Here is a 22328-nt window from a genome sequence, read left to right on the forward strand (position 1 = left end):
TCACACAAACTGGAGAGGCCTTCCGTTCATCCCTCCAGAATGTCTTTCGCCCCCTACTACACCTAGAGACGACCTCCCACTCCACTAAGGGTGAGGGGTCAGCCTCAATGTGGGCAGTATCCTGGGCAGCCACAGCCATAGTCCGATTGGGGCATTCATGGGACGAGCTGGCCATCCCCAACAAAACCCCGTCTGGACCCCCACAGTGATGCCCATTGGCAATAGCCTCAAGTTGAGAAGGGAAGTTCCTACTCACCATATAGCGGAGACACTGAGTCGCAGATAGGCACAACAAAAGGACTTTCACAATTAAAGCTTTCAGCCATGGGCCTTTGTTGACAATAGATACACACACACACACACACACACACACACACACACACACACACACGTGTGCAATCGCAACTCACACACACTGCTGCAGTCTCAGGCAACTGAAACTGTGTGTGAGTTTCATTTGTGTGTGTGTTTGGGGGGGGGGGGGGGGAGGTCCTTATGTACATCTATTGTTAACGAAGGCCCATGGCTGAAAGCTTTAATTGTGAGTGTCTTTTTGTTGTGCCTATCTGCGACTCAGCATCTCCACTATATGGTGAGAAGCAACTTTCCTTCTCATAACATTGTTAATTTATTTACTCATTTATTATAACCTATTCAGTTTACAATTGCTATTTTAGCCAAACGCGCTGAGAATTGTTCACATGTTCTGCAATTGATTGTTTTGAATGAGGCATGAGCAATACAACTGCACACAGTCAAAATTTCAGTGCATTTCCTGGACTGTACTTTCTACAATTGAAGCAAATAAAACAAACATACATTCTGTTAACTCACGTTTACAGAGAAGCAAGCGAAAGGAACAACAGGAAAATAAAACTTGTTCTACAGTCGCACAATGCAGCTGTGTGTGTATGAGACAACAGCACTTTCAGTTTTAATATATTATAGAGGAAAGCTCAGGAAATGAAAAAATAAAATGTAACTTTTGTTACTCTATAACAACTGAAGCGAATGTCTAAGATAATATTAATACATTCTTCGAGAGAGAAGTGTATGAAATTAATATGCAATGATCAATTAATTACCCTCTCTGGTGGGAAAGTGCCACACCACTCTGCAATATGTAGTTCAAATTCCATCAGGACAATGCAACCTCTACTAACCTAAGAAAATGGTGGGTAAAAAGGGCACCTCCACTAACCTAAGTCATCCGACCGCCAGCTCTTCCTCGGAATTGGTGGGAAAAAGACTCTTTTGATCGATCATTTGGAGGGTATTCGATTGTAGTATATGGAATATTGTTTAAGCAACTTAGACATTGTGTGGAATAGTGTTTGTTTGAACAGTTTAGTGGATTCAAGGCATTGTATGGGATATATGGAAATTGGTGGAGAGGAAGGGTCTCATAACAGGAAATCAAGGGTATATTGTTTGTTTATAAAAAAATTCAGTTTTGGGGGGGTTGGATTTCCTTTGCTCATCATTCTTTGCTGTTTGGACACATGTATGTCTTGCAAGAAGCAATTACATGGGGCAAACATGCTGCATAATCTAATGTTCGGCACTGTACTCTGGCTATCTAAACCTAATGTTTGGGCCTTTGTCAGCACTTAACCTATTGCTCTGTTAACTGGTTTTCCATGTCACGACCATTTCCTTAAACTATTGCACCGCCTTTGATACCAAATTAAGTAATCAAATATGTCCACCCACCACTTTCTGATGCACTTTTCGAATTTCACATGCTGTTCAACGCTGTTTCTGGCGCATTCTTCTTTGCCACCCACCCCTTAAACTATTTTACTGTGTTTCACATAAAAATTATGCAAATTAACACAGTGTTCTGCACATAACCTATTGTTGTGCTCCATGTCACCCACTCACCCACTCCCTCCCATTAACTACTGTACCGCTAACACCACATTGATATAAAATTTTTTGCAAATTAATTAAATTGGTATTCTTCACATGTATGGGGTAGTTTTTCTTAATTCGCAGCATCCTATTGGTCGGTAAAATCGATGGAATATAGTTTAAACAAAAGATTGCTAGTAAGAAACACATCCCCCACTCAAGGCTCGACGCCGACCACCCCCTCCAACCCCCCCCCCCCCCTCCCCGCCCTGCCGCGAGTGGATCTTACACCATTGCAGGTGAAAGTAGGATCTATTTTCGTGTATACAGTTAGAACTCTTAGAGTTTCATACTGACATCACAGAACTCCAAGGTGTGCCCATGCTGGTCCCATATGTGATGATGCATAGCTGTCTGTGGTACGGTCCAGCATGGAGAGAGATGTTCCAATGCTTCCAAAAATAGTACAGGGTGCATTGCTCCTACCGATCCTTACGCCATTGTTTTCTACAGACGAGACTTTCAGCGGTAAAAGTATTTTGCACAGATCGCAAAATTGCACTGACAGTTACACACCACAAAAGTTGTCTACTGATCATCGAATACATACAAGACACACAAGAATATTGGAAGCCAGGAATATATTTACCAGTATAACTACAGTTAAATATTACGATTGCTGCTCCAGTCTGTCACCGATCGATGTACAGGTAATGTCTCCTCTTGGTGGCTGTTGTTCTGGAACGAACCACAGTATCTATAGCGAACTCTTGCAAATTACGTAGCGTCCCAGAAATACTTAACGTGCGCTTTTGTAGGAGTTATCATCGTGTCTCGGCTTGTATCCACGGAAATTCTTGCCCTAACAGAACCTGTTTACGAAAATAGCGTAGAATAACTTGGCAGCCCATCCATCACGTGTTACCCTTCCTGCTTTCAACATACGCAAACGTTTTCACCGCTAAAAAACCTGTAAACGCTTGCGAAAATACCGTTCATCATAAAAGCATTCTTGTTGTTTGGAACAGTTATTCAAACAGAATTCGAAGCACTGTCTTACAGTAGAGAAAAACATGGTCGGAATTTTCGTTATCCTACAGCTGCAGGTCTGGAGATGTCCTAATGCCACAGTGGCAGACGAGTGACGGCATCCCCACCAGATATGGATGGTCTGCTTCAACTTGACTTTGAACACTTGCTTTCTCAGAACTTTCCGTACATACCTTGTCTCCATCTTGTTCGAATTAGTTTGTAGATGCTCCTACATCCAGGCACAATGGATGTCTTGTGAATGAATAGCGCATTATGATTGTATTTTGTACAGATCACCATATTGCATCGACAATTAAAGCCTGCAATGTGCCCTACATATCGTAAAATATGGAAAGACTCTTACTCATTTACACTGCTCTCCCACTGAGGATAGGAGCTTGAATATTAGAGCGCAAAAGAAATCTACAACCCAGCAATATATCCCCATGTACCATATCGATGTAGTAAACATACATTTCCTATCCTGCACCATACAAAATCATCCCTTTTACTTCATTCGTACATATACTCCAAAGACAGACAGCACCATATATACTGCTAGCAGCTCTGGATATTTCCATCGGAGGTCGGGGTCATTCACTCCCAACGGGTGACCAGAGCGCTCAGAGCAAACTGAAGTCACTCCTAGAACTGTTCTACAAATTCGGACTCGGTTCCCCTCGGCACAAATGTGTTACTGTTTCTTGTCCGGACCTGCTTGCTTGCTCGCTTTTCTACAACGATCTCCAGACTCAGGTATTACAGGAACATATGTATTTTCGCATGGTTTGTCATAATATTATACCATTTACGCGGTACTTCTCGATATCAAGCACACAGCAACTAGTGCAACGTAATTCAGAAGATATCGACTGGAAATTATTTCTCTACAAAACCCGAAACTTTATCTAGGAGGAGGCTTGCTGTAAACCACTCACTAACTAGAAACTTGTGATGTCTGCAAAGACATTTACGCGGAAACTCGTGAAAAATAGAGAAAACTGACATTTCAACTCGCGAATACCGATGCTGGTGATGTAGCAGATTCCCAATTAACACTATAATTTACAAGGTCAACTAAGGTGTTTCTCATGTATAGAGATCCGGTAAACATGTCTTCCACATGCTAGATACACATACCACAATCGATTTTCTCTCAACTATGTAATGGCGCTAAGTGTGCAGAAGCAGTCAACCGAACAATTTACATGGGAGGAAATAACGGTCCAGCACAAACACACATCCATATTGAATCTTCTCAAATTTCCATGTAATCGCGGAAACTAACCAACGCAAACATGTACTTCATAAGCCTGATAATCAAGGTGAACTATCACACATCCCTATTACTACTAAGTATAATACTTCGTCAATAACTGATTGCCTATGATAAAATATAATACTGAGAGAAAATCAGCGATAGCTGGACATGTCTCATAAGTTTTTCTTGTGTGTGCTACCACTGCGTCTCAGAAAGAGAGACGTAATCGGCCAGATGTTAAAATAACCCAATCGCAACAACTATTGTATGTTATTGTCACAGGCAGGCATGATTATACACGTTCTACGATTCGATAACATAGTTTATCGTAGAGAAACTGGGAAGGAAGATGTATGTGATCAGCTTGAAATATATTTCATTCATTGGCATATTAACAGTGCTACATTCCATACAACTGATAGGTTGGAAATGCAAGCCATCTGACATTATAGCCCATTTTAAGTGCAGAATGCTGTAGCCGTAGGAGTGCGTGTGTTAACGTTCTCTCTTACCAATACCTTCCAGTTACTTATCCTATACTCTAGAACAATGCTTTAGAGTTGATAGCCGGTCGGTGTGGCCGTGCAGTTCTAGGCACTTCAGTCAGGAACCGCGTGACCGCTACAGTCGCAGGTTCGAATCCTGCCTCGGGCATGGATGTGTGTAATGTCCTTAGGTTAGTTAGGTTTAAGTAGTTCTAAGTCTAGGGGACTGATGACCACAGATGCTAAGTCCCATAGTACTCAGAGCCCATTTAGAGTTGATAGCTTGGTTGATTTTCGTAAAAATGCGTCGAGCTCCATCTGTCTGGAGCTCCATCCCGCATAAAAATCATTAGATTTTTGTTCTTCTTAAGTGTCTGCTATTACATCACAACACTTGTAAATCTGTTACTACCTCCTCAACATGGGTGCATCTCCAGAAATCTTGTGTACTTGGATGTGTGAGGACTCAGAAAACTCTATTCATTCACACAATGTGGAATCTAGCAGTCTTCTTCTGTTTGGTTGCGGATTAAATAGGTAACGGTGTTACAGGGCTGGTTGGTCAATGACAGAATGAGAAGGATCTTTCATCCTCTAATTTTACCCTAAGACATCCAGAGTAAAGTGCTGAACAGTAGGTTATGCAGCATGTTTACCCCATGTAATTGTTTCCTGCAAGACCTACATGTTTCCAAACAGCAGAGAATGTTGAGCAAGAGAAATCTAACCCCCAAAAACTGAAATTTTAAAAATAAACAATATACCCTTGAATGACCTGTTATATGATCCTTCCCACCAATTTCCATATATTCCATACAATGCCTTGAATCCACTAGACTGTTTAAATAAACAATAGTCCCCCAATGTCTAAATTGTTTAAACAATATTCCATATCCTACAATCGAATACTCTCCAAATGATCGATCAACTGAGTCTTTTTCCCGGCAATTCCTAGAAACAGCTGGTGGCTGGATGAGTTAGGTTAGTGTAGATGCCCTTTTCTCCCGTCATTTTCTTAGTTTAGTAGAGGTTGCATCATCCTAATGGAATTTGAACTTCCAATGGCAGGCAGGTGTGGCACTTTCCCACCAGAGACGGTCATTAATTGATCAATTTAATTGAGTAGTCAATCACACCCATGAGAATGAGATGGGGGCCTATTCCAGTAACTCAGACCTGAAAGTGTACCTGTAGCAGCGAGGGGGAAAAGGGGTTGGGGAAGGGGAAGGGGGAGGGGGGAACAATAGGTTAAGTGCCTGTCAATCAAAAGGAAAAGAGGGTGGCATGGAAAAGCACTTAATAGACCAATAGTTTTAGTACATGTCAATGAAAAGGAAATGAGGGTGACATGGAAAAACATTTAACAGAAAAATAGGTTAAGTACCTGTCAATCAAAGGAGAACAATAGGTTTGCTCCTGAGTGCTTACATGCCCCTGATGTAGGCAACCCGCACTAACAAAATGCACCAGAACATAGCTTGTTCTACTACTTTCGTTTACATGATCCAACTTAGGTGAACTGAGTATGAAAGTATTTTGACAACGACCAACAACTCCTGCAGTGTTCTTCATCAGTCTCAAAAACCTCAATCTTGATGTTATTTTTATTTACAAACAAATGGCTCTAAGTACCACGGGACTTAACATCTGAGGTCATCAGTCCCCTAGACTTTGAACTACTTAAATCAAACTAACTTAAGGACATCTCACACAACCATGCCCATGGCAGGTTTCGAACCTGCGACCGTAGCAGCAGCGCGGTCCTGGACTGAAGTATTTACAAACAAATCTTACCAGTCAATACATGTGAGTACCAAAAATTGTGGCTGAAGAGACAGGTATCCTCTCCCCCTTTTTGATTGTTACCTCCACCTGTAGTGTTTGCTTTATTTCTTAGTCTCCAGAAATCGGAAGCATTTGGTCACACAGCATATTTTCTTCAACACTGCTTTCCGACCTTGAGATCCCACAATACCACACCGAAATAGTAGCAATAACTCCACTGCTGAATGTGAGCAAGGCGTGTAGGCGGTAACTGAGGGAAGCAACCGTTCTGTTGCAACTGTATAAACTATGATATCCATGGTCGTTTCTTCGTTATGCTGCTGAAAGAAAACAACATTAGAAGAAGTGACATTGTGACAACAGTGTGAATTTAACTTTTTAATGGCCATGGTCTGACGGAAAGCCTCTTCTTGTAGGCAGAAGATTGGAACACGAGGAGTAGGAGAATACATGTACCTCTCAGTTAATTTTTAAATCGTCTTTCTGCGTCTTTTTCTTATTTCTCAGGCAGTTTTTGCGTCCCTTCTACGTCTACATACTCAGAGGAGACCAATATCGCCAGCCCCTCTGTACAGCTCTGGAAAAGAATTTTTCGTCACTGTTGTTGTTGTGGTTTTCAGTCCTGCGACTGGTTTGATGCAGCTCTCCATGCTACTCTATCCTGTGCAAGGTTCTTCATCTCCCAGTACCTACAGCAACCTACATCCTTCTGAATCTGCTTGGTGTATTCATCTCTTGGTCTCCCTCTACGATTTTTACCCTCCACGCTGCCCTCCAGTACTAAATTGGTGATCCCTTGATGCCTCGGAACATGTCCTACCAACCGATCCCTTCCTCTAGTCAAGTTGTGCCACAAACTCATTTTCTCCCCAATCCTATTCAGTACCTCCTCATTAGTTATGTGATCTACCCATCTAATCTTTGGCTTCCACGTTTCGAAAGCTTCTATTCTCTTCTTGTCCAAACTATTTATCGTCCATGTTTAACTTCCATACATGGCTACAATCCATACAAATACTTTCAGAAACGACTTCCTGACACTTAAATCTATACTCGATGTTAACAAATTTCTCTTCTTCAGAAACGCTTTCCTTCCCATTTCCAGTCTACATTTAATATCCTCCCTACTTCGACCATCATCAGTTATTTTGCTCCCCCAATAGCAAAATTCCTTTACTACTTTAAGTGTCTCATTTCCTAATCTAATACCCTCAGCATCACCCGACTTAATTCGACTACATTCCATTATCCTCGTTTTGCTTTTGTTGATGTTCATCTTATTTCTTCTCCATTAATTTTAATACCTACTCCGAATTTTTCTTTTGTTTCCTTTACTGCTTGCTCAATATACAGATTGAATAACATCGGGGAGAGACTACAACACTGTCTCGCTCCCTTCCCAACCACTGCTCCCATTTCATGCCCCTCAACTCTTATAACTGCCATTTGGTTTCTATACAAATTGTAAATAGCCTTTCGCCTCCTATAATTTACCCCTGCCACCTTCAGAATTTGAAAGAGAGTATTCCAGTCAACATTTTCAAAAGCTTTTTCTAAGTCTACAAATGCTAGAAACGTAGGTTTGCCTTTCCTTAATCTAGCTTATAAGATAAGTCGTAGGTTCAGTATTGTCTCGCGTGTCCAATATTTCTACAGAATTCAAACTGACCTTCCCTGAGGTCGGCTTCTACTAGTTTTTCCATTCGTCTGTAAAGTATTCGCGTTAGTATTTTGCAGCTGTGACTTATTAAACTGATAGTTCGGTAATTTTCACATCTGTCAACACCTGCTTTCTTTGGGATTGGAATTATTATATTCTTCTTGAAGTCTGACGGAATTTTGCCTGTCTCATACATCTTGCTCACTAGATGGTAGAGTTTTGTCAGGACTGGCTCTCCCAAGGCCGTCAGTAGTTCCAATGGAATGTTGTCTACTCCGGGGGCCTTGTTTCCACTCAGGTCTTTCAGTGTTCTGTCAAATTCTTGACACAGTATCGTATCTCCAATTTCATCTTCATCTACATCCTCTTCCATTTTCATAATATTGTCCTCAAGTACATCGCCCTTGTATAGACCCTCTATATACTCCTTCCACCTTTCTGTTTTCCCTTCTTTCCTTAGAATTGGGTTTCCATCTGAGCTCTTGATATTCATACAAGTTGTTTTCCTTTCTCCAAAGGTCTCTTTAATTTTCTTGTAGGCACTATCTATCTTATCCCTAGTGAGATAAGCCTCTACATCCTTACATTTATCCTCTAGCCATCCCTGATTAGCCATTTTGCACTTCCTGTTGATCTCATTTTTGAGACGTTTGTATTTCTTTTTGCCTGCTTCATTTACTGCATTTTTATATTTTCTCCTTTCATCAATTAAATTCAGGATTTCTACTAGCCCCCGTCTTATTACCTACTTGATCCTCTGCTCCCTTCCCTACTTCATCCCTCAAAGCTATCCATTCTTCTTCTACTGCATTTCTTTCACCCATTCCTGCCATTTGTTCCCTTACACTCTCCCTGAAACTATAAAATATCTGAAATCTGTCAGTATCTCCAGGCTTCTTCCATGTATACAACCTTCTTTTATGATTCTTGAACCAAGTGTTAGCTATGATTAATTTGTGCTCTGTGCAGAATTCTACCATGCGGTTTCCTCTTTCATTTCTTAGCCCCAATCCGTATCCTTCTACTACGTTTCCTTCTCTCTCTTGTCCTACACTCGAATTCCAGTCACCCATGACTATTAAATTTTCGTCTCCCTTCACTTATTGAATAATTTCTTTTATTTCATCATACATTTCTTCAATTTCTTCGTAATCTGGAGAGCTTGTTGGCATATAAACCTGTACTACAGTAGTAGGCATGGGCTTTGTATCTATCTTGGCCACAATAATGCGTTCACTATGCTGTTTGTAGTAGCTTACCCCCATTCCTATTTTTTATTCATTATTAAACCTACTCCTGCTTTACCCCTATTTGACCAAAAGTCTTCTTCCTCCTGCCACCGAAGTTCACTAATTTGCACTATATCTGACTTTAACCTATCCATTTCCCTTTTTAAATTTTCTAACCTTCCTGCCCGATTAAGAGATCTGACATTCCACACTCCGATCCATAGAACGCCAGTTTTCTTTCTCCTGATAACAACGTCCTGTTGAGGAGTCCCCGCCCGGAGATCCGAATGGGGGACTATTTTACCTCCGGAATATTTTACCCAGGAGGACGCCATCATCATTTAACCATACAGTAAAGCTGCATGCCCTCGGGAAAAATTACGGCTCTAGTTTCCCCTTGCTTTCAACCGTTTGTAGTACCAGCACAGCAAGGCCATTTTGGTTAGTGTCACAAGGCCAGATCAGTCAATCATCCAGGCTGTAGCTCCTGCAACTACTGAAAAGGCTGCTGCCCCTCTTCAGGAACCACGCTTTTGTCTGGCCTCTCAACAGATACCCCTCCTTTGTGGTTGCACCTACAGTACGGCTTTCTGTATCGCTGAGGCACGCAAGCCTCCCCACCAACGGCAAGGTCCATGGTTCATGGGGGGGGGAGGGGGTTCGTCACTAAGGGAGTTTTTTTATTTGTTTAATACAGCAGTGGTAATGTTTACTTGTTCCTTTGTTGCTTACAGTATGGATGAGGTGTTTGCATGTACTACTCAGTTTAATTTTCCTCTTTCTCACTGGTCGGAAATGGATTTTCATTATCGTCCTCTTGTAATATGAGCCCAATGGTGAGCCCACCTCCCTCGGTCGAGAAATGAAGAATTTTGCAAACGCCCTTTTGGATTTACAATTTCGTACTTTTCATATTTTATTTCCGTGTTACGTCAGTATGCTATTAAAAGGCAACAGCGCCTTGAAAATTTATCTGAAACACGTCACTCTTGGTACATTTTACTACAATTGAATGTCAGTTAATGACATTTGATGCTAAAAGCATTTAGAAATTGTAAGATAAAAGATAATGCAGAAGTCATATGAGTTCACTGTAGGGTTGTGAGCAGAGACACAGATTTACGAAGCAAGAAGTTTCGTGCCTGCTACATACAAATACAAGGGTGATTCAAAAGGGAAGCTCAGATTTCAGTTGTTTATTACAGACAAATTGTGTAAGATAGACACTCATTACGCATGTTACTGGGTAAAGGTAGATTCAAAGTTTTGTGTTCATACAGACACTATACCATACGTGCAACATAGCACTGTGGATTGCTTGAGAAACATCGAAACGGTAGCTCATTTCATTCAGTACACCAATCAACAAGTCCCTGTTTACTGAATCGACAGCTTCAACAGTTCGATGTCTCAGCTGTTCAAGAGTAGCTGCCATATGTGGGACAAAGACTCGTCTTTTATATACCACCACAGAAAAAAAATCGTAAGTTGTGAGGTATGGTGACCTGGCAGGCTAAAAGCAATGAATAAGATCTTGTCCACCTCTTCCAATCCAACGTTGTGGGGTAGCGTTGTTAAGATAACGCTGAACCTCATGGTGAAAATGAGGCTGGTCGCCGTCATGCATAAAAATTAAGTCATTGGAATCTTCTTGAAGTTGAGGAAAGAACCAGTCTTGCCGTATGTCCAGGTATCTCATTTCTGTCACAGTTTCCTCCGCAAAAAAGGAAGATCCACAGACTTGACGAACAGAATGAAATTGTTCAAATGGCTCTAAGCACTTTGGGACTTAACATCTGAGGTTATCAGTCCCCTAGACTTAGAACTATGTAAACCTAACTAACCTAAGGACATCACACACATCCATGCCCGGGGCAGGCTTCGAACCTGCGACCGTAGCACAGTGGCGGATTGAAGAAATTTTAAAATTTTAATGTGGAGGGGGGGGGGGGGGGGTGGTTACCTCGAAGAGAAGGAGAAGCTGGGGGTGTTCCCCAAAGGGGAAAGGTCTTTAAAAATGTAGCATTTCAAACATTTTGAGACTTAAGAAACATATCAAAGACGCGAGAAAGACGTGCTTAATTTTGGGCATACAGACATCTAAAATTTCTTCAAACGTCTGGCCTTCAAAATCGTTACACAGGTATTTACATTTACATATTTGTTAACAGGAAAGTATCAAGTTACATAAGCATTTTGTAAACACAAATACTTTATTTTAAAACAATATTAATAAAGCCGTAAATAAATCCATAGTTTTTTTATGTTTTCAATTTTTAAACAGTTTAGAATGATACTAGTTCTGAAAAAAATAGTATGAGCAATAGTCACTACAAACTTATGTAAGAGATATAAAACAATAAGTTTGAATATAATATGATGAATTTCTGTGTATTGAGTGATTTAAATTTTGGTACAAGTTACATTAACAATTTTTGTATTGGCTCTCTATTAGTAAAGTATATATTTGATCCGTTTAATACTTATTAGCAGGTGGTTTGTTGTTCTCAGTTCTTATAAAAGTGCAGAAACTGATATAGTTTTGTAATTATTAATTACCCTATCGTTTCTCATCAGCTGGTTCTACAACATCTAGACCTCAGAAAGCATACATCTTCTCCTCTTTCCACGCTTTGAAATAAATCTATCTATGATTTTTTCTTTGTTAATAACAATGTTCCTATGTACCTACAATAAAGCAAGCCCAATTAAGCGCTTTTTCCCACAACGATTTCTTAACCAAGTCTTAATCAATTTCAGTGTAGAGATAGATCTTTCGGCTGTTGCAGCTGAGATAGGAAGACAAGAAAGGATAAAAATTAAAGATGTAATCAGGGGGAAAATATGTTTAGTATAAAACTGCAAATACTCAACTGCAGAGCTTGGTAGAAGTGGTTTCTTTGCATTTACCATGTGGTGTGTGGCAGATGTTTTGTTTTGTGTTTTAGAGATTTAAGCTGTTTTTCGACATATTTTTAATCTAGACCTTGCTGAGAGCTGTAATTCTGTACTGCGTAATTTTTATAGAACCTAAGGTTCACGCAGTGTACCGAAAAAGAGTACACTGGCTGGCTGGCGACAAATTTTTGGCCAGCTTGATTGACTATAATCGACATTGCTTCTTCTGTTTGTTACCTAAAGTAGCAAAATAAATACTAAAACAGAGCCAGAGTATTTATCTATTAATTAAAATATTCCTATCAGTCGCATAAGCACAGCATTCAGTCAACTCATTTTGAACAGTTTTAGTTAAAAATGTGCTTCTTTTATTACCAGACCTATACTGTGCTTGTAATTCAATTTCCCCACATTCTTCAGTGCGAAATTTCATCAACTCTTTAAAGTTGCCTTTATTTGGTAGTCCGGGATTGTCAGAAAAAACAGAGCCATCATCTCAATGTCCTCTAAATGGTATGTTCCGCCTTCCAAGAAATATGACGTTTTGCAAAGGAAATGACAACAGTTTTCGTTTTTTTTTTCATTTTCTTTAGTCGGTAGGTGTCAACTTGATTTTCAAACGATTTATTTGGATTTTGGTAAGCAACTAAAAAAAACTTTGGCACGTCCTATAGCTTGCTGATGATATACTGCTCTACTGTGATTTTTCAGGTCACCATCTTTACCTTAAATTAGCAAATTTTGTCAGAGGTGCAGTTACTAATGTGTTTAACTTCATTCCCACATGATACCCACCATTAACAGTAGGCGCAAAGAAAGGACACACTTTGCAAAATCAACCTTCTTTGGATGGAGACAAAATAACCATGCTTTATATTTATCTAAGTGCTCTTTTTTCAGAAAGCTTCTTTCAGTCTTCCCACCATTATTATGAGTAGAATGTGGGTAACCGTATTCAGCAGGAGGTTTCCAGTGGTTTTGTAGTATGGGGCCAAGCATACCAGAGGGTTTAGTCCCAATGTGTAGACCGATGCCGTTTTGGTAATGAACCCCTGAAGTGGGAGTGTTATCTGCAGGTAATGAAGTTGAAGCCCAGCTCATCTGATCACCTGGATCATTCGAAGTGGCAGGCATTGGCGGTGTTGAGTCCTCAATCTCATTATGCTCATCTGATACATTGCACCAAAGTCATAAACGATATGTATTTAACCCTCCTGCCGCACAAACTTACATGCCATACCACAGTTAGTACGCACAAGCAGCTGTTGGCATAAATGAATGCTTGGGTGCTCACACTGCCAATAGACTTTTGGCCTAAATGCGCATCAAAGGCTTAATACTATCTACATCTACATCAGCCTGAAGAGCACAAATCTTTTTTCCCTGTTCCAGGATTTTCTTGTCACAGCTACATAATCTGTAACTCCATTGGCGAGCCTCATCTGGCTCTATAACAGCTTCCCCTACAGCTGCTCAACCTCGACAAGTTACCACATTCTACAGCATCATCAGTAAACAATGCAGACTGCTGCCACTCTGTCCACCAAATCATTTATATATATAGAGAATAACAGCGGTCCTATCACACTTCCCTGGGGCACTCCAACGATACCTTTATCTGTGATGAATACTCGGCTTCGAGGGAAACGTACTAGGTTCCATATCTTAAGAAGTGTTCAAACCATTCGCATATCTGTGAACCTATTCCAGATGTTCATACCTTCTTCAACAGCCCATAATGGGGCACCGTTTCAAAAACTTTCCAGAAATTTAGAGATATGGAACCTGTCAGTTGTACTTATACATCGTTCGCCATATATCATGTGAGAAAACGGCAAACTGAGTTTTTCACGAGTGATGCTTTCAAAAAGCAATTTGTTGAAGTAACCTTCTTGGTCTCAAGAAAATTTATTGTATTCGAACTGAGAATATGTCCAAGGGTTCTGCAGCAAACTGATCTTAAGGATATTGGTCTGTAGTCTTGGGGGTCTGTCCTTTAGCTCATCTTATAGACAGGAGTCGCCTTTGCTTTATTCCTGTGACTTGGGACTTTGTGCTGGATGAGAGATTCACGCGCTAAGTAAGGGGCAATACCACACAATACTCTTTGAAAACTCCAATTGGGATTCCATCCGGACCTGGTTACATATTTGTTTTCAGCTCCTTCAGCTGTTTCTCTACACAAGGGATGCTTACTACTATGTCATCCATATGGGAATACGTTCGATGGTCAAACGGCGGCATGTTTATATGATTCTCCTGCGTCAACGGTTTCTTGAACACAAAATTTAAAACTTCGACTTTCGTCAAACCTTTGCACATATTCTGAGAGGTATCAGCGTCCAAATTCCTGAGTAGACATCAGAATCTTCCGCAGCCTGAGATCCAACCACAAGTACCGCATCCGTCACAAGCCCCCAATGCAGAACACCCACCAGTGTGGACAACCTGTTTCAGACAATGTGTTCAATTCCCTGCTTGTTTCCTCATCATCGACGCTATTATTTCTCTGATGGTGCTGAAGTAGCGTCTGACACGTGTGTCGTCACATGTTAGTGCAGAATTAAGTGTCCACATAGTGTTGGTGGCTCAATGTCACCTGATATAGTCAAGTGAACCACTGCTGTCAAAACAATTCCACATCCGGCCGCCAGGGACACTGTGACTTTTTACGTGTTTTATACTTACCCTGTGAATTTGTTTTATTCCTTTCTTTGTGAATTTTCATGTCTTTTTACGTCCCCCTTGTTGTCTTACTGTTATTGGTAATGACATTAACTAGTTTCCTTCGACAAAGAATTCTGTTTTCTGCAAGGGATCAGTACATTAAAATACAATATCTCGTTCCTATCGATTAGCGAGGGTGTCAGCAGATGAAGTACGCGTGGTAATGTTCTTACACCTCCAGACAAGTGTTTAATTGTCAATTGTGGTTACTAGCACTTTCAAGCAAATGTCGGTCAGGAAAGTCGACCCGAAATTTTTTTTTTTTACAGACCTGGATTTTTCACTGACACACTGTTTTTCTCGATATCCTGTTCCATTCCATTAATGGCCTGCATGAATGCTGCTATTTATGATGCACTATAGGGTGTTGTTAAGTCCTGTATAGCTCCTTCTGCTGTGAATCAACCTTTAGCTTGCATAAAGCATTTTAACATAACATCTGGTACAGGATAATGAACAAGCAGTTGTATTCCTCTGACAGACTAGTAATCTTGGATTCCACAAGCAACTGGGCTGAGGGCTTGTTGCTCAGTTGGGCTGAAACTGCAATGGTGTTGTAACTGTTTAGTTTATGTTTATTTGTTAAGCATCCATTCATCAAATATATGATATGGGATATGGCTTTCTTTGTATATTAGCACACAATTTTAAATACATGTTATATAACAGTAACATTGATTCAACAACATAAACAATTGAAACACATGATACAGTGTAGTAAATCATTAAAATTCAATACCTTAATAGGACAACCTAATGTAGTACAATAGATGACAAAAGCAGTTTCAGATACATAATAGAATAAAAGGAACTAATTTTAATTTATGTCCATACCTATTCTTTTATGAAAATATTTTAAACTTACGTGAACAGATATTCATTTACCATATAATAGCACCTGTCTTGTAAAAATGTTTTCAAAGCCACTTTGAATTTTTGTATTTTTTATTTCATTGATGTGATGGAGTAGTTTTTGTTAAGTTTTTGTCAGTTTGCAGCAGTTTTTTTTGCTCAAGAATTATGCTTTCATGTTCATGATGGAAGTCTGATTATTGCCTGGTGTCGTGTGCATGGACTGTTTTAGTTCCTGAAATTTTCTTTATGTATGTAATTATCTCAAGAATGTATAGGAATGGCAGTGGTAGTATCTGGAGTGCTTTAAAAAGAGGTTTGCAACAATTTCTGGTTGTGGCATTTTGAATTGCCCTAATATCCTCTTCTGTGCTATGAAACAGTTTTGCTTATTGGCGAATTTCCCCAAAATATTATCCAATGCAGGAAATTTGTTCCGCTTGGGCATAACACACATTCTTTAGTGTTTCTTTTGTTGCACACCTAGCAAGTGTTTTTGTAGCTTAGCATATTGTGATGTATTTGATGCTGATGTATTTGATGCTGATGTATTTGATGTGCGTCTTCCACTTCATGTTGTCCAGAATTCATAATCCTCGAAATTTTGCTGAGTTTCTAATTTTTTATTAAATAGGTTTATGATGGGGCTAATGGATGTTTATTGTCTATGGTATGAAAGTGCATTGCAACAGTTTTCTGTGTGTTAACAATGAGAATGTTTGTGAGGAATCATTTTGTAATGTGTGTGTTGTGCAATTTTGTACTTCATATTATAGTCATGCAGCAGGTTCGCTTTATACCAGTAAATTTGTATCATTTGCAAATTTTATATATTTTTGGGAATCACTTGATCATTCTAGGTGTTTGACAAATATTAAGAACAACGCTGGGCCCAAGATAGAACCTTGGGAGACAGCATACTTAATTTCTTTTCTTTTAAATTGGTAGGTGTACATAATGTTTTCTTCATGATGCATGATTTCAACTATCTGCTCTCTGTTTTACAGATATGATGTCAGCCACTCATGTACCGGGCCCCTAATACCTACATACTTCAGTTTTTGAGGTAGTAAGTTTTGGTCTATCACATCAAAAGCTTTTATGTGATCCAGAAATATTGCTGACACATGTTCTTCCTGGCCATAAATTCTTCGTTAAGAAAGTCAAAACTGGCAGTTTCTGTTGATCTGAGTTTTTTGATCTCATGGTGGTTAATTGATACAAAATTGTTAATTGCTATAAATGAGATTAGTCTATTTTTTAAAAAACTTTTTCTGTTACTTTAGAAAAACCAGACTACAGAAATATTGGTCTGTAGTTCTTTTCATTTGTCTTGTCTCCATTCTTGAAAAGAGATTCTACCTTCACCATTTTTAGTTTTTTCTGAAAAAATACCACTATACAATCAAGTGCTGCAAGGATGAGTTAGGCTCTTAGTCAATACTGATGCACATTTTTAAATGTGTAATCAGGGACATTGTCTATACCTGAAGAAAATTTTGATTTTAATTCATTTTTAATATTCAGTACTTCCTTTTTATCTGTTGGATACAAAAGTTCTGTTTTTTATTTAAGTTCTGCTTCCAAAAGCTGTTTTTTGCTGTTTTTTCCACCAATTTGTTTGCTATTTCTGTGAAATATGCGTTAAATACATTAGCCATTTTGTGTAGGTCAGAATTTTTGCCTCCCTTTTTAGGTAGATTAATGTTACAATGTTTTTCCCATGTTTTTCCCGTGCATTTGATACAAAATTGTTAATTTCTGTGAATGAAATCAGTCTTTTTTCAAAAAAGATTCCAGTATTTTAGGAAAACCAAACAGCAGAGCTATTGTTCTGTGTTTCTCTTCAGTTGACTGGTCTTCCTTCTTGAAAGAAGGTCTTACCTTGTCCATTTTTACATATTGTTTTTATATTATTTGTATGTTTTTCCTTGTAGTTGTCATTTTTCAACTTTTTTGGCCTTCTGATAACATTATTTAGGACCTGTTAGTATCTTATAAAATATGCATAAAATTCTGGAGTTTTTTGGTTTGCTTGACTGTGGCATAGAGAAACCTTTTTTCTTCATTGAAGCTTTTATGCCTGAAATTAGCCAACAACGTTTTTTATTTTTTCTTGGTTTTCCTTTCTCTGATTGAGAAGCGCAGTTCAGCTGGATGGTGCTTAGGAATTTATCAAATTTTTGATTTCCGTTGCTTCAGTTGCATTCTTCCTCCCACATATCTTTAGTTAAGCAGTTAATGAATGTATTTATGTTTTGTACACTGAAATTCCTAGTAGTGGTTAGTGATGTTTTGTGATGATGTACAGGGTGACCTAGTTTGACAGATATTATCTGTACAATATGATCCTCAGAACCTGTTGTGAAACATTTTGCATCACATTTTGTAAAAATGCCAGTAAATATTTGGTCTATTGCTGTCGTTGAAGTTTTTGTTACACCTGTTTCTGTTTCTATTGTAGGTTTCAAGTTGAATGTTAAGAGGAGGTTCAATATGTCAGTTTATTGTTTTGATTCTACAGAAAAATCAATATTAAAGTCACCACAAATAATCATATCTCTATTCTTTTCAGATAACTTGTCATGGAGGTATTCTAAATTTTGTAGTAAAGTGTTCATCTCACTAGTTCTGTTCCAGCAGTTTGTTCCAGTACGAAGCCAACTGAAAAGAAAGTCACCGGGAAATAAACAGGTGGGCCATGTGATTTATGACAGTAAAGTTGGGCTCAAATGATTTTTATTGATACCATCTTGAGAACAATTTTACGGCAGCCAGTGGAAATGGTTGCTCATGGCGCCACCATAGTTTGTTGTATGTAGTTGTGGCGTCAATTTAGTTGCATGTGGTAATCCGGCTTGAAATGTATCTTTGCGATTGCGTTTAAATAGATGGCGATATACATCTGTGGTTGTAATGGCGGAATGTGAATTTTTTGTGTAGCGTCAGGGGAGGGTTTGTAGATGTTTAGTTGATTGTTTGTTTTTAGTAACTGTGGGTAACAGTGGCAGCTGTCTGTAGAGTGTCTTATTAATGATAGGTATATGCTGTGTCGCAACATGTTTAATACTGGTCTGGATAAACTAAACGCTTGTACCCACATTAGATCTTAACCTTTACGTACTGTCCTTTCTGTAATTCTCAGTAGCAACGTGGTTACATTTTAGCAGTGTGTTTGTAACGTGGTTCAGAATTAAATGTTGTTTTGTGTTGTACGCTGTGTGTGTATGAAGAATAAAAGATCTTGAAATTCCCTGTATTGGAAACATGGATCCGTCGTACAATCAACGATTGGCGGGACCAGAAAATCAGTTCCTTCTAAATGATGTTGTTCCAGGGAATGGAATGACAGCTAGGGGGTCACGGAAGTTACCTAGTAAGTTTCTACTACCTTGTTCTTGATCGTGTTAATGCTGCTGTTTCAGTGTGATAAGTAAGAGTAATTAGTTGCAACTTTTATTAGTGTCATAACCATTTGGGCAAGTGGTCATCTGGTTATGCACAAATACAGTAGATTTAAATTTGGAAAGAATACAGTTTTGCATTGTGGAAAATACTCTTATCGTCCTGTTGATTTGCTGCACTGGAGAAGTACCTATCACAAGGAAGGTAGAATGTTGGATGGTTTTTGGTATGCTCATTGTTCGAGGTTACGACTATGAAAAACTTAGTGCAGTCTTACTAAAACATTTAATCTAGGTAACTTTAGCAATAAAAATTATTGCCAACTTTGGGGACATTAATATAAAAAGTTAAAATGTGATAGGCCTATATATTTCTATTCACTGACGTCATATTGAGTAATTTTGCAAGTATAAGAAGTCATATACTATGGGGAAAAAGTAGAAATATAGCCTGTCTGAAGGCTTGCACAAGTACATCTGTTAAAGTAGACCTAATAGTTATCAGTAAGCATAACTCATGGTACCATTACTTACACTCTAAATTTGACACCATTAAAATATTGTTTCAAATGTTTGGGTTAACATTCATGTAACCAATACATTATATATCATAAAGTTCCATTAATGATGAATAAGATGTATGAGGAATGTTACTAACTCTTTGTTGGTATAGGGTTAGTTGCTTCATATCAGTTGTAAGAAAAGCAATTGAAAATTTTGTAAATTATGTTAAAAGCTGCTGAAGGAGATCTTCATTTGATGTTACTGAAAGAGATTATCATGTGCCTAACTGGATAGGCCTAAAGATGAATATTCAGTATTAGTTGTCATCTGACTAGTGACAAAGAAAACCTGAAGGAAATCGTAAACAATACGGTGACTATGATGTGATATCAGTTGAAATTTTTCAAGCAGGCTAAGCTACAAATCAGTCTTGTTCCCATGGCCAGGTTCTTTGCTTCCACATTTGTTGGCTTCACCAACTAACATCCAAACTGTGAAAATGTTCACCAGAACTTGATATCACAGAGGAATACTTGATACAAGTCGTCAGCTTTGACCAGTGACGTGGAAGACGTGTCCTTGACTATAGCTTGATCAACTGATTAACATGTCTGTGTAGGCTTTTCAGTTTGTGGGGGTCTGATGAAAATTGCAAATTCAGATATGAAAAATGTAAACCCTTTTGGTCTTGTTTGATTCCTGGACTGAATAATAAAGTTTATGGTGGGGTCATGAGACATACTCAATACTAGTTGTTGGCTTTGACCACTGATGTAAGGTACTGACATTCCGTCACTGGTCAAAGCCAATGACTAGTATTGAATATTTCTCATTACCTAAATAATAAAGTTTTTTGGGTGATATTCGACACTAGTTGTTGGGTTTGACCAGTGACATAGTGGTCGTGACAGTCCATCTCTGGTCAAAGCCAACGGCTAGTATTGAGTATTTCTCATGGCCCCTACAAACTTTATTATTTGGTTCATGAATCAAACAATACAGAAAGGTTTAAATTTTTCGGATCTGAATTTGCTCTTTATATCCGACCCCCACAAACTGAAAAGCCTATACACAGATACGTTAATTAGTTGATCAAAACCTCAGTCATGAAAGAAGTTTGTGTCACAAGAATTTTGCTGGCACAGTAATGTGATGGTATATAGTTCCTGATTGTCAAGGTATGCCTTAATATTTTTGATTGAATCCCAAATTTCTGTACACGAGATGCAAGTGTATTGTGATGATAACAATGATCTGTCTACTGACTGGGGCAATAAACACTATGGGTCCTGCTCAGTATCTTCATCCTTCTTTTTTATCATAATCATCGACAATTACAATGACGCCTCGGAACTTTAATTAGAGCCAAGACACAAGCTTCTAACATGCATATGACAGAATCCTGCACTAGTGAACCAACTTCACAAAGGACAGGATTACTGTTAAGTTCAGATCCCACTCTTCATCTTTGACCCATGATGACATCAAGACGGCAGCACACATATTTCAAGGATATTAAATGTGGTGATCATGACACTATTCATTACATTCATGAACAAATGTAAATAACATGTGAATTGCTTAACTCAAGCAATAAATGAAAGTAATTGGAAAAATGCATGAAGAAGCAATTGGTGTTAGGTGGGGACAAACTAAATATATGATGATAAGAATAATGACATTGCTCCAAAACAAATATTAACCCGACAAAGATGCAGACAAAATCTTCAACAATCAACCCAGCAAAAAAACACCATTGGTCATTCAAGTTTCACTTAACATAGGTAGGTGAATCAAAATCATACCACCAATATAAACTAATAAGTACCCTGAAAATAACACCAAACTGAACATAAATTACCAAACCTGAATCTCAACAAAAATTGTTTACACACACACACACACACACACACACACACACACACACACGCCAGCTGAAGCCCCTCCCCCAACAAAACATCTGGGGAGGGGGAGAGAAAACAAAAACACAGTCACACAAGCCCAATGTGCCAGCTTTCACCGCCCCCCCCCCCCCCCCCAAAAAAAAAAAAGACAGAGAGAGAGAGAGAGAGAGAGAAGAAGAAGAAGAAGAAGAAGAAGAAGAAGGGCTGCTTCCTATCTCAATATACCAAACCACATGATAATTTTCCTGCACACTTTTCCTCCAACAATATTCTTCAAGATGAAATTGTGGAGTCCAAGTACACCTCTTCCCATTCCTTGTAGCAGTCTTGAACCTCCCCCCCCCCCCTTTCAAAACTCACAATACTTAATAAATTCCGTACATGTACCTCATGAAAGAGTATCATTCCGACACACACTTACCACCCACACCAGTTTCAAGTGCACACAACCAAATAGAATAGCTAACAAGAAAACCATTAATATATCAACAACAAAGTATCACACAAGGTCATCCTAGATTGCTCAAATGGGGAATGTTTCCTAACGGATCTAAAAATATTATCGCAACAGCACCTTCACATATACATGTCCCTGGTTTGGGAAGGAGAAACTGGTTAACTTCATCAACTTGCCATACTGATGGTACACAACACATTTGGCAAGTAAACTGAACAACTGTAGAAACTATATGATGTCAGTCAGTCATCCCCCCCTGGCAGTCATAATGACTGA

General features: G+C 39.0%; 1 protein-coding gene across 2 annotated transcripts in view; it reads left to right on the forward strand.

The window, feature by feature from the left end:
• The window catches only part of LOC126354841 (equilibrative nucleoside transporter 1), a 178398-nt gene that overhangs the window by 67534 nt on the left and 88536 nt on the right, over positions 1 to 22328 (forward strand). Inside the window, exon 1 of one of the 2 annotated variants that reach the window (XM_050004817.1) lies at positions 18663 to 19159. The exons of the other annotated variant lie outside the window; for it this stretch is intronic. Coding sequence (XP_049860774.1) covers positions 19051 to 19159 — 109 coding nt within the window. The 5' untranslated portion in view covers positions 18663 to 19050. Of the gene's footprint in view, positions 1 to 18662; positions 19160 to 22328 lie in introns of those variants that run through there. 2 annotated transcript variants of the gene reach the window in all.

This window comes from Schistocerca gregaria, chromosome 3 (genome assembly GCF_023897955.1).
Source record: "Schistocerca gregaria isolate iqSchGreg1 chromosome 3, iqSchGreg1.2, whole genome shotgun sequence".
Taxonomy (NCBI): Eukaryota; Metazoa; Arthropoda; class Insecta; order Orthoptera; family Acrididae; genus Schistocerca; species Schistocerca gregaria.